Raw genomic sequence first — 14100 nt, forward strand, 5'->3', positions numbered from 1 at the left:
CCATTTTACTTTGTCATTATTGTTTAAATAGTTCCTTTGGGATTACAGCCCACTTCAGCAGAATACAGTTTATAGCCTGCTGGAGCTCCTTTGGAAGACAATTGACTTCAGTGGTAGCAGGCACATATTTTGTAGTAGCATCTATCAGACAAATGATAACGATGGCTCTGATGCTGGAGTGGGTTCCCTTAGTGCAGGCTCTGATGGGCAGGCAGAGTCCTTTTTAATAGAGTAGGACTACATGTGAAGGGAGCTAGAAGCCATTGAATGATTGGAGATCTGACCTAAAAATGCTTTTACAGATTGAAATAATGCGGGCCAGAAGACAGCATATTGTATAAATTACAGAAATTATGGACCAGATTTTCAAATGGTAGAGTCCCATTTGCATGTATATTAAAATACATATGCAAAGGTGCTTCCACAGTATTGTGCACCTTTACCACAAATAGTCACAAACTGGATATTGCAGATGTGAACAGGAATTTAAGTGCACAGCTACCTAGTTGCCTATGCAGTTGCAGTAAATGTATGTGCACTTGTGGATGTGCAATTGCACAAGCTCCTCTTTGCATGTGGAGCTCCACCTCTCAGCATTGAAAGAATTGGTTCTCTAGGATGAATACATGTTAGCATGCAGCCATAAAGCCAGCAACAAAGGGAGAGCAAAATGGAAGATACTGGCAATAGAGAAAATGTCATCATTTTAAGATGAAATTTGAAGAGATGGAAATTGGATAAGATGTAGAGCTACAGAGACACTCTTCCAGATGACAAAGCCTGCAGAAGAGAGGTCTTTCCGATCAATGGTTTTGTCAAAAGAGACAAAGAGGAGGCAGAAGCAGCGGAGAGGAGGAGAGACAGAGAATATCCCTGAACTGGATCTGCATGGGGGCACCAGTGAGGCTGTTTGAGAAATGAGGTTTATTGGTAGTTCCTCTTGGAACTGTGAGAAAATGGGCAGCAACAGTGGAGAGCTTGATTGTAGGACACTGGGACCTGAAAAAGCCATGGAGCCGGGAGTTGCTTTAGACAAGAGAAGGAGAAATGAAGGCACAGATGAGGGTTTCAGAATTGGTGGAGTCAAAGCAGTTATGTGCTTAGGCAATATAGACTCATAGACTTTAAGGCCAGAAAGGACCATCGTGATCATCTAGTCTGACCTCCTGCACAACGCTGGTCAGAGAACTTCACCCACCCACTCCTGTAGTAGGCCCTTAACCTCTAAATTATTGCCTCTTCCTGTCAAAAGGCAGTTTTGTAGACAGGAGAGGTGTGGGAAGAAAGGTGAGGGTCGAGCATGATGCCAAGGTTACTGGGAAATGGGAGTAAAGGAAGGAAATGGAGGAGACAGAGTATTCTCCTCTCCTTCATTTTCCTTTCTCATCCAGTGCTGCAGGAATGGTTAGTTAAAACACTGCTGATGCTTGACAACGTATTGCAAACATTCAGTCTGAGCTACTATAACTGGCATTAATTAAAATGAAATTATTATTGCAAGGCATGGCTTAAATCAACATGCTTAAAATCAGAAGAAAAATTACTTATACCAGGGAGCAAATATTGAGAAAGAAAAGTCTTAAAAAATATTCACTGCTATAGTTACTGTGACTAGAATATTCCAACTGTCTCCAATATTTTTGGGCTTGCCTCTGCTCTCACATTTACTCCAGTTTTAGACAGCAGAGTTCAGTGGAGCTACTCCTGATTTACACCAGAGTCAGTGAGATCAGAGTCAGACCCTTGGCATGTATGTTGGTAGCTATTTGTCTGTGAAATGTATCTTTGGGTAAATACAGTAAAATCTGTGAAACGTAGAGTTCCTTCATTCAAGTTTTCACCTTTACAGCTTCTCCCATCCTCTTGTAAGATGTACCCTTTTGGACATGAACACTGGTAACTCCCTTCTGTGTTCTTGCAGATGAAATTGCAAGGCTTAGGGGACTGGTTACATTCATTCAGATCTAAAATGAGAAAAAACAGACTCTTTTTGGTGCTATCAACCAAGATTTGTAATGAAGAGTTAAAAATATTCAGGAGATTATTTCGCACAAAAATATTCCCCCAAAGCCTGGTAACAAGTGATGTTTTGTTTTCCTGTGATGAAAGGAAACCCTCATTTCTTATTCCTGTAAATTTCCATTCAAGTTCATCTCTTCAGTAATGTACTGGCAGGTGTAAAATAATGGAAAACCTACCGATGCAAAGGGTGCCCGTTATATCTGGAGTATAGCCAGGTTTACATATGCAGCGATATGATCCTCTCTCATTGATGCACTCTCCATGCCGGCAGACATCGTGAATAACCTTGCACTCATCAATATCTGCAATGCAATAAATATAAATTCAGAGAGAAGACAAATAATAGGAAATTACTGTACCTGATTTTAGTGAGACTACTGTGTTTTGACAAGAAAAATGCAACATCCAAATAATGAAATGCTCCATGCGTTTAGGAGGCTTGTATCTTTAGAAAGAAAAATATGGAAGGATTTAGGCAATGCAGCACAAATTTAACATTTAAATGTAATGAGCAAGCTTTAAATGCAAATGAATAACTAGAGTAGGAGGCCCTATCAAGAACCTCAAATAAAAGACTTGTTCAAGCTTCCATTTAAGCCAGTGACAAAGCTCACATTTTCTTTTACGAATCTGACCCAAAGAAAATCAACAAGGATACTTCAGCATATTTGCAAGTGAAATTTGTGTAACATTTTCAAAATCACATAAGTGACTTACGAGCTGAAGTCCCATTTTCAAAGATCACATAGGGCCAGGTTTTTAAAGGTATTTTGGTGCCTAAAGATGCAGATAGGTGCTTATGAAAATTCCACTAGGCACTTGTCTGCTTCTTTATGTGCCTTTACAAATCTGGCCTTTATGTACTTAAGAACCTACCTCCAAAGTCAAAGTGACTTAAGCACTTTTGAAAATATTATCCTTTATGTATTATGTTTCTTACAGGTTTGAGAAGCTGAGTGTAACACTGCAGCATAAACTCTGCTGCTGACAGCTCACAACACCACTGAACATCACTGAGGCCTACCTAGAGCAAGCTAAAGTCCCTCTTTTCCAATATTGCATGTTTTAAAGAAAGTTTTCCACTTCCTTCTCCAGGGTTTTCTAGTTAGCACTGCACACTAGAAAGAAAACTTCACCAAACGATGCAATATTGGGGTAAATGGGACTTGCCTCTCCAAGGCTCCAGCACTTTTCATGGGGTGTGTGCATGCAGCTCACCAACCAAGAGCATGCTGGGGCATCACACTGAGCAGGAGCCCATGATCTTGGGGTGGGGAGAGAACAACACTTCTAAGAGCTGGGGAAAAAACACCAACGCTCAGCATCAGTGACTACTGTGCTGAAATGTCTCCTGGGTCATTTGGAGTACTCAGTGGTATGTTTAATTATAGATCCTGGTGACTCCATTGTGTGTTTTTGTCCAGTTATCTTTAATCAAACCAAACAGGTAATTACACCAAACACAAATGCCAGGTTTCAAGTGTCCTCCATTAGGCACAGACAAAAAGCTCAGATCTGAGTGTGCAAACATCCACGGACACATAGGTGCTGGAACTAAGGGTGCTGCCACACCCCCCCGGCTTGAAGTGGTTTCCATTATATACAGGATTTACAGTTTGGTTCAACAGCTCTCAGCACCCCCACTATAAAAACTGTTCCAGCACCATTGCACGTTCATGTGCTGGACTACCTGATGTCTGCATACAAATGTACGTCCTGCCAGCGAATGATTTGGGGAGCCTGCTGAAATTTGGGATTTAGTTGGTGCCTAACCACCTGAGTTGGCTGCTCAAACACCTTTTTGCCTATGCACGAAGGTCCTCAGCAAATTCTGCATTCTTACCGTTGGAAAGCTTGCAGAAAATTTGGACCTAAATGTCTATGTGTTAAAATAAAGGATTTCTGTGTGCTCAAAAATGCAGCAAATGGAGTTTACACTTTATCTCTTGATTTCATAGTCACTAATGTGGTTTTTTGATTGCAGATTTCCCCTTAAACTTTTACAGACAGAAGTACCTGCTCCATTGGTCATGTATCCTCGGCCATGGGGGCAAAGCTTCTTAAAGGCCACGGTGCCTGGGAAGGGGCAGATCTCACAGTTTGGCCCCCAGCCACGCCCGCCATCACAGCAGCATTCAGACTTTGTGACAGAGTTCCTATTGCTTGATCCAATCTGACACAGACTTTGTAACACTTCAGTGAAGCAGTAGCCCTCTCTGTTGTCTGAAAGACAAATTATGTTGCAAGTAGAGTACTCGTGGCAATGCCTGTAGGGGGGTCATGACATATTAGTAATTTAGTCAGAAATATCAAAGAAAGGGAAGCATACTTAACCCTGGGACTGTGGAAGTGAAAATGAAAGTCTGGCAGCAGCAAGAAAGAGAACATGATGTCTGAGGGAAACAAAGGAGACAAGAAATTTAGTAAGAGGGTAGGAGTGAAGTCACAGTGTGCCTAGAAAAGTTGCACTTTTGTTTGAACCCAGAGAAAAGAAGAAGAAGGGCTGACTGAAAATAGAACGATCACAGACAAAAGGACAGAGTAACTCCCTGCTGATTGATACTAATCAACAGGAGGCTTTCATAATAAGCCAGTGCACTCTAACCAACTGATACAAGAGTACAATTAGCAAAGGAAGAATTTAGTGCCAGGATGGTGCCTAGTGACAGAGGGCTCCACCCTGCAGACACTTAGGTAATCCCGCTGAGTTCAAACTCTTTAGTAGTTCTGCAAAAACAATAATATATTATTAGCCAGTGAAATAATCCCAACCTACTGCAAACTTCCGGTACCAAATGAGATGCTAGTTGGCTTTGCTAAAGCATTAACCTGGTGCTTACCAAGGCATTCATTCTGGGTGTCACTGGCAGTGAATCCTTCATTGCATTCACATCTGTAGCTTCCTATTGTGTTGATACAACGTCCATTCTCACAGATCCCAGGTTTGGTTTGACATTCATTTTCATCTGTATTTTTTTAAAAAGATGTGACAAAAAATAAAATCCATAAACATGTTAGTCCAGGAGTCAAAAAAAAAGTATGAAGTTTTGAATTTTGAATATATTCAGCCTGTGGACCCGATTCTCGACTGCCTGTGTCATCATTAACCTCTGTGCAAAGAGAGTGTACAATGCGGCCTGATTAAAATTCTCCATTCACTAACAACAGTGGTAGCATTTTACACTTATCTTCCATATGTGGCCACATATGGAAGGCATTGGAGAAGTAGGCTCTCCACGACCCTTTACCTGCATTTATGGGCACAATTATACAGGTAGATGAGTGATTCTCTCCCCTCCCCCCGAATTCCTAAACAATTAGTCAAGTCCAAAATTGCCAATTTTTCTCCAGAATCTGGCTCTATTATCTGAAATTCAGCTCAGCTCTGCTGGGAAAACGATTATCTCACAGAAGTTTAACACCACAGTTTCACTTACCTACACAGCCCTCACCATCCTGTCTGCGCTGATATCCTGGTCCACATATGCACATGTAAGTGCCAATCAAATTTTTACACTCCATTTGTTTTGAGTCACAATCATGAATTCCTTCTTCACATTCATCCTGATCTGAAAGAGTTCATATTACAGAATCATACATACTTACAGAGAGAGATTCTCATGGAAACTCATAATAATGAACTCTTCATTTTGAAAGTGAAATCACAAACAACTTCTTTCTGCTGTGCTAAATTAATAATCGAAAAATACTGGCCTGGAGGTAACTGATTTCACTTAAGGTGGGTAACCCTTTACATTGATACTATTACCCTTTTCATAGATTAATATATTTTAAGACCAATATAATCAACTAGTCTGACCTTCTCCATAATATGAGCAGGCCATAGACTTTCACCCAAAATTTTAAACTTCCCTAGGATGACCAAAGAGCAAGTGTGAAAAATCAGGAAGGGGGAGGAGGGTAATAGGTGCCTATAAAAGACAACCCCCCCCAGATATCGGGACTGTCCCTATAAAATTGGGACATCTGGGCACACTAATCTTCCCCTCCAGGGCTCCCCAGGGATTTGTACCTGGGACTGTTAGCATTGAGAGAATTATACCCCAACTTGTCTGAAATTACAGTATCTTCTAACTATGAAACCTTACCTCTGCACATTCTCCTGTCTTCTCTAAGAACGTAGCCAGCTGGACACTTGCATTCATATGATCCGTAGGTGTTCACACATCGGAAGGCACACAGTAGAGAATTCTGAGCACACTCATTTACATCTGTATTCAGACAAACAACCATATGCAAAGTGAAACTTGCTTTTGCAAAAGACGCCAGCTGAGAATGTATGTAGTTTAGTTTAGTTATAAATCAGAGATGCTAAATTGCTCAAGGTTAAATTTTACTGTCAGATCTGTGATTCTACTGACTGACTGTACACTTCTGCACAGGACCAGGGCCACAGAAATTCCTACTTGCCTAGATTTCCTTATGGGAGCAAGGCAGCAGAAATCACTGCCTGCAGCATCTATCTGGCAATTGGAGCCGTTTCCAGCTTTGTACTACTAAAATACAATCAGTGTTAAATCAACACCTGCCCCCAGATCTTGTTTACTCTTACACGTGTTGTTGATTCTAGGCATTTTATTTTAGCTACCAACAAGACAACAGACTCTTCTGTAGCCTGCATTTTACAAAATATTATCCTTATTGTGACCAACATCGCCTGAAACTTATTTATTCATGTGCTGTGTAAACTGAACAAAACTACACTTAGTGTTTATGCATTTGATTTACCTCCCACTGAAGTCAATGGGAAACTTTCCACCAACTTCTGTGGGAGTTGGATGAGGCCCTAAGTGCTTATTAACAGTGGCGTAAGCCAATCCAGTGGTAGAATTACTCTCCGGTGCATTGCTGGAGAGAATTAGGTTATGTCAGAAGGTCTGAACTCTCACATCAAAGCCGCATGCATAGTGAATACAATCAGTAACTTTTCTGGAGAGGGTACTGAATGGAACTTGCTTATGTTACTCCCAACTGGGCAATCCATCAGCACGCACTAGCTCAGAAAGTGAAGAAGCTGCTCACTTACCTTTCCAGTTAGAAACAGGGTAACATGGTAAAAGGATTCACATTTGGATTGGGATTCCTGTATTTGAAGTGCTGATGAGGCTAAGGTCTGCCATAGATAGTTGGAGACATCGCACAAGAGTATCTCTAGTTTGCCTGCTTTGGCACCTCAAAATTTATCAATTGTTCCTGAAGTTACTGATGGTTTACCATAAAACTGAAACTGAAAGACCCACGCATTTGAGAGTCTCACCTTCACATGTCATCATTGGTCCTGGCTCAAATCCCTCATCACAGGTACATTCAAAACCACCTACAACATTCCTACAAGTTCCATTTCCACATGGATTTCCAACAGAGCATTCATCAGTATCTGCAAGCAGTTAAAACAAGACATGAATGCATGTTACAGGAGGCTGAAGTTGCAAGTATCTGACTCTGATCACGTGCAAGGATTCTGCATTATTCATGAGCATGAGAGTTTAAAAACAAGGAATCAGTAAGGGTCCTAAACTGGAGTTGCATCTATCACTACTCCTCTTTATTGTTATACTTGGGGAATTAGGAGTCATTACAATGGAATACAACACTTTTACTTACCTACACATTGAGCTCCCTGAAGGATATAACCAAAAGGACATTCGCAGCGGAAGGATCCATCCGTGTTGATACACTGCCCAAATCTACAGTTATCTGGGTCAAGGCACTCATCCACATCTTAGCCCAGAAACAAAAATGAAAGGGCTACAGTTAGTGAAATTAATTAAATGCCATTTTTTAGACTAATCTAGCATGACAAACATGAATTTAGGACTGAATATTCCACAACACACAATGAAAATATTTGAAAGGAGATTAGCTCACATGAGGGACAATAGGAACTTTCATGCCAAATTTTCCAAAGGCGGCACATAAGTTGCAATGATCTTAAAGGTTGGATAAAGAACCTTCTTAAGAGGGGTCCCAGTGAGAGGAAGCATCATGCTATAGTAGCTATCTCACTCTCCTGATATCAAAAGAGTTACCCACAAGATTTGGGCTAGAGTGTTGTTTGTCTACGGAGGGAATTAGACCCAAGAATGTATACAGGTGAACTGGGACTCTGTGGTTTTAGTACTAAGAGATTAAAACCATTTCTTACAGATGAGCTGGTTATAAATGTTGGTAAGAAGCGGAAATATGCAGCTTGGATCCCTTCTCTAGGTTTTTCAGATTTCTCCTGGTATGTCTGGTCATTATAATTTAAGACAGAGAACGGTCTCCTCAAGGTTAATTAATGGAGTGGGAGAGAAGTTCAAGTTTGAATTTTACATTTGTATAAATAATTCCATGCAAAGCGTCTGTACAAAACAAATTCAGGGCTTTTGAAAACATTTGCAGAGAAGTGATTTTTAATTGGAAGAGAGGGTGCCTGATGGACAGGAAGTAGCCTGCTAGAGTTATGACCCTACGGTAATGTTCAGAACACCAATCACTTACCAAGCCGTGCATCCCCTGGTCCAATAAGGATGCCAATTCCAAATGGACAAATTTGACGAAACGCCTCTGTAAGTGAAATGTGTATGTTAAACCATGTAACAACAATTAATTACAGATAAATATATTATCAGTTTAACATATGGTGGGACGCAGCTTTCATTTATAGGTTACATTTAAGAGGGTGTGCGTGTGTGCACACACACACTCAAATGTGGTACATAAAGTATATATACCTACACTCCTTTACATATAAAGTAACTGTATTCACTTCATTTTTATCAGGTACATATATAATCTTACAAACAATTAGCATTGTTTATTTTATCCTTATGGAAGACATTAAGTAAAAGATTTCTATTAAAAGCAGTAAAATGTCAACAACGGTATTCTTTTTTCTTGTAACTAAAATTTCTGAAGAAAATACAGCCTGATCTGATTGTAAACCAATTTGTTGAATCCTGTAGAGCCACAGGTTAATAGCTGCCTTTTATACATCAAGTATTGATTTCAGTACAGATGAACTGAGACAACAGCACCTCAGCCTATCTTAGATTTACAATAGAATTAGTCTGATGTCAACAAACCACTTGAGCTCTTTTTGCAAGATATCAAATGGCAGAAGTCGTGCAAGATCAGGTTGCTGTCCACTCTTTGGTGTGGAGAGCATGTTCCCCCTTGTTTATATGAGTCAGTTAGCACACTCTGGACACTTGAAAAATAAATAAAATCATAAATTTCCACTACACTGAACCAAAAGGTAACGAGAATGGAAATGCTCACAAGATTTCCATCAAGTCAGATTCAGAAAATAGAACCCTTATGATTTTGAGTTAGACCCAGGACAAAACCCTCACACAAGATTTGGGGTTGAATCGAAAACCACCCCTCATCCCACCCAGCCATAAAATTTGTGCAGGAAAGTGGAGTCTTGGATTTGAGATTAGATCAGACCCACCTTGAGATATTATTTATCTACTCTACACTCAGAATATAACATAGTTATAGTTGCAGATGTTTTGTCTCATGGCTTAATTTTAAAATATTACCTACACTTTGCTGAGATTGTATAAAATGAAATGAAACAAAACAGAACGGTGTATGATAGCATTAAAAGTCAATCAAGTGCCAGACCAGCTGTTCCTCACAGAGAGTGAAATTCAGCCCCATGTAGAGTGTCAGCAAAAGGGCTATGCATCACACAGGCGTTTAAAGTAGGGCTTAAAATGGGACATAAGTGATGCATAAGCCTTAGTCTGACCATGTGCTCAAGGGCACATTTCACATGGTCTGCATCAGGGAATACAATACAATGTTTAAAAAATTTGGCATCCTCCATACTAAGGGAGTTTTCTAGGTTCAGAAATTTGTAAGCAATTTCTTTTTTAAAGATGGAAAAAAATAAAGAGCCTTGATCTTGTCATCTGAGAACAATTCAGACTGGGACAAATGTATGTGTAGGCACTTCAGGAAAACGCTCTGAAGCTCACCATGCTTTTATAATTCACTCTACCTTTTTGACTTGTACACAGATAGACCAATTTAATCACCCACGCTTAGGGAAGAAGCCTTCAAGAAACAGCACAATAGGGAAACCTGATGTTTTGTTTCTTGGCTTCTGCTCAACATCTCCATGATTTGTTCATGAGCTGAACTGCATTAACACATCATTGAAAATAGTAATACTGTTAATCGTGATTTGTCATTCTGAATTAATATACCTGTAACGTAATAGCACTGACACTGTGAATTCCCTAAGTGTCTATTCAGTAAAAAACTGTACACCAATACTTTAACTGAGCACAGCATGTGGTTCAGGGCTATCCTAAATCAGGGCTGCAATGAGTAATCAGTTTCACTGTTCCCCCTGTTATTTGAGTCTTTCATAGCTACAGGATGGAGAAAAACTTTTTAGCAATAAGAAAATGTGCCAAAGACAGGCAAGGAGGTTCAGAGAGGCAAGTGTAATACTTTTAGCTCTACAGTTTTTAAAAAAAACTGACTAGATTTCAAGCTTATGGTGGCCCTTCCTAGATTTCATTTTGTTTAGATGAAATTCCCTTGTATCCCATAGGTTTTTAAACTAACAGCCTAGCAAGGACTTAATGCTATTCTACCAAAATTTAAAAATAAAAGATGCATTAGAAAACTTCAGAGCAGAGACTTATCTGACTGACTTTCCATAAAATAACCCAGAAATGCTACAAATATTTTTTGAGAAACAGGTATGTTGTATGGTTTCAGAGTAACAGCCGTGTTAGTCTGTATTCGCAAAAAGAAAAGGAGTACTTGTGGCACCTTAGAGACTAACCAATTTATTTGAGCATGAGCTTTCGTGAGCTACAGCTCACTTCATCGGATGCATACTGTGGAAACTGCAGAAGACATTATATACACAGAGACCATGAAACAATACCTCCTCCCACCCCACTCTCCTGCTGGTAATAGCTTACCTAAAGTGATCATCAAGTTGGGCCATTTCCAGCACAAATCCAGGTTTTCTCACCCTCCGTCCCCGTCCCCCCCCACAAACTCACGCTCCTGCTGGAAAACCTGGAAAACATGGTCTCTGTGTATATAATGTCTTCTGCAGTTTCCACAGTATGCATCCGATGAAGTGAGCTGTAGCTCACGAAAGCTCATGTTCAAATAAATTGGTTAGTCTCTAAGGTGCCACAAGTACTCCTTTTCTTTTTAGGTATGTTGCTCCTTTTCTTTTTAGGTATGTTGTATGCCTTTCTATAGCACAAAGGTCTTTACTTCATCAAAAGAAATATTAAGTGAGATGGTTACTACAGAGAATTCTTTGCTGGATGTCTAGCTGGTGAGTCTTGCCCACATACTCAGGGTTTAGCTGATCACCGTATTTGGGGTCGGGAAGGAATTTTCCTCCTGGACAGATTGGCAGAGGCCCTGGGGGTTTTTCGCCTTCCTCTGCAGCGTGGGGCATGGGTCACTTGCTGGAGGATTCTCTGCACCTTGAAGTCTTTAAACCACAATTTGAGGACTTCAACAGCTCAGACATAGGTTAGAGATTTGTTACAGGAGTGGGTGGGTAAGATTCTGTGGCCTGCATTGTGCAAGAGTTCAGACTAGACGATCATAATGGTCCCTTCTGAACATAAAGTCTATGATTCAAACAAAATAATCTACTAGTTCTTGAGGAAGATCATTCTGTTTTCTAATTCCCACTTCTATGACTCTCAAAGTTATTGTTTGTCTTCTTTCAGTTCTGAGTGCCCATAATACCATGATTGCATTATATCTGATAACATACCATCTCCTTCCTCTGGGCAAAGCTCACATGGGTCGCCCCATCCTTCTCCTTGCAAGGCGCAGCAACATTCTTGCTTGGAATGGTTTCTGGATTTGGGAACTGAGCATTTGCCATCTTCAAATTTGGTAAAGCAATAACTCACTCTCAGATCTGCACAAACAAAAGCACATTATAATACAGCTCTGTATTAAAGACATTAGGACTTGGTGCAATTGGTATGTGAAAATCAAAACTTAAACTAATTACAAAAGAGCTTCCATATGGATGATCTTAAAAAGCATTGTTGTGGCCAGTGGTTACAGGGGATTGAAACAGAAGAGAGAGCTCTCTCTCTACCAACCAAGGAAGAGAAGATCCATGGGAGAGAATTGTTTACTCTAGCCAGGGAGAAGAGGGGGGAGCTCCCCACTGCTTTAGAAGAGGAGGATGAGCTGTGCTCCTCCCAACCTCATTTTCCTTTCTTGCACCCCCTGAATATTAACTTAATTTATTTACATTCTATTATTAGAGCAATGATCTTTAGCTAATAAATCACGTGGAAACTAAAAAGTGTGAGTTAACCCTTGATGATAATGCTGTATGTAAAAAATAATCGAGTGGCAATTTTCAACAGCACCTTTTTCCTCCTCAATGCTTTACCAAATTAGAGATAAAGGCCCATTGGTTCTGTGGTACCACATTGTGTTCTTACATGTTGGGTAACCTAAACACTGGAACAGAAGTGAGAACGCAGACCACATGCCTCCAGCAGGCAGACAGCTGGCAACTCCTTAGGTTGGCACTCAGACAGCATAAGGGTCAGCTGCAGAAGCAGCTGCTCATCCAGTTTTCTGGCTACAAGATCAGTGCTGGGCACTGTCCAGACTTCAGAAAAACTCTAGGTAATGTGAAGTTTTAAACAGAAGCTTGTTTGGCTCAGTACACTCAAAAAAAACAACCTTCCGCTGAAAAAACACATTGCTTTAAGTTCAATGTACAGAAATAAATTAATTTTCCTGTGACAATCCACATGAAACACCTGTCCTCTTTCAGAAAAGATAAGATGAGGTTGCATTATTTCTACAGTTATTTTCTTGGCTTTGTGGGTGATTTTTCAGAAGAAGAGATTGATAGCACATGGGCTTTAAACAACTGTGTAAGTGCGGCTACTATTTTCACAGTGCCAAACCAAATGTTTACTGCAGGTTGGATTCATCTCACCAAAACCACAATCTCATTTAGCTATCATGGGATGTAGAGCTCACTAGGATTTCAACAAGCATCCCTGTCTTGGGCCAAACATAACTACAGAGATCCTGAAAGGTCTTGTCACTGGTGATTCTTGCTGGGCCTACTGTACATTGCATTTGTGAACCTGGATATCTGTTTGTGAGTTTGGAAGTTTATATCTACTTGAGCTTCCTCAAAGTCTTTGAGATGTCCAGCTCTTTAGTTTGCTGCACTTCTGTGCAGGCAGTAACAAGCCTACATGTTTCTATTCCTAGCTGTTCAGTTTTTGATCTCTTTTCTTAGTCAGTTCCATGTTTATGCTCAAAACACTGCACGTGATTCTGGTAGACAGGGCTGGATTAACTCTCCTGTGGACCCGGGGCTATTAGATTTTGTGGTGTCCATATATACAAGTCTTTTTCCTAATTTAAAACAAAATTATCACAATTATGGCATCGAGGCTATTAATGCTATATTAAACTTGCCTGTTAATTAACATAAAACCATTCTGTGGTTATATTTCAGTCTTAAAACATGTAGAATATAGTTAAGTTAATTCAAAATAGCCTACCTCTTACCTTACCAGCTGCTATATTAGTTTCTTTCTGGGAGGGAGTTTGGGTGCAGGAGGGGGCTCCAGGCTGGGGCAGATATTGGGGTGCAGGAGAGCATGAGGGGTGTGGGCTGTGGAAGGGAGTTGGGTGCAGGGGGGGATTCTGACCTCAGGCAGGAGGTTGGGGTGCAGGAGGTGGTGTGAGGTGTAGGCTCTGGCCGGGAGGCGCTTACCAGAGGTGGCTCCCAGCCGGTGGCACAGCAGGGCTCAGGCAGGCTGCCTGCCTGCATGCCATGGCCCCACGCTGCTCCTGGAAGTGGCTGGCTGCTGACACATCTCTGCACACCCCTGGGGGGAAGGGGACAGTGTGTCTCCGTGCGCTGCTCGCACCCATACGCGCTGTCCCCACAGCTCCCATTGGCTGGGAACCAGCCAATAGGGGCTGCAGGGACGGTACTGGGGGCAAGGGCAGCATGCGGAGCCACCTCCCCCCACCCATGGGCCACAGAGATGTGCCAGCAGCCGGCCGCTTCTGGGA

At 41.1% G+C, this 14100-nt stretch overlaps 1 protein-coding gene across 1 annotated transcript in view; it reads right to left on the minus strand.

Annotated features, from left to right (window-relative positions):
• The window catches only part of FBN1 (fibrillin 1), a 218471-nt gene that overhangs the window by 12907 nt on the left and 191464 nt on the right, over positions 1-14100 (minus strand). Inside the window, exons 51-60 of the mRNA XM_084641061.1 lie at positions 11801-11950; positions 8527-8592; positions 7648-7764; positions 7301-7420; positions 6132-6254; positions 5460-5591; positions 4863-4988; positions 4039-4245; positions 2199-2324; positions 1842-1964 (exon numbers count right to left, since the gene is read on the minus strand). Of these exons, the coding sequence (XP_084497187.1) occupies positions 1842-1964; positions 2199-2324; positions 4039-4245; positions 4863-4988; positions 5460-5591; positions 6132-6254; positions 7301-7420; positions 7648-7764; positions 8527-8592; positions 11801-11950 (1290 nt within the window). The remainder of the gene's footprint in view (positions 1-1841; positions 1965-2198; positions 2325-4038; positions 4246-4862; positions 4989-5459; positions 5592-6131; positions 6255-7300; positions 7421-7647; positions 7765-8526; positions 8593-11800; positions 11951-14100) is intronic.

This window comes from Lepidochelys olivacea (assembly GCF_965140295.1).
Source record: "Lepidochelys olivacea isolate rLepOli2 genome assembly, chromosome: 10".
Lineage (NCBI taxonomy): Eukaryota > Metazoa > Chordata > Testudines > Cheloniidae > Lepidochelys > Lepidochelys olivacea.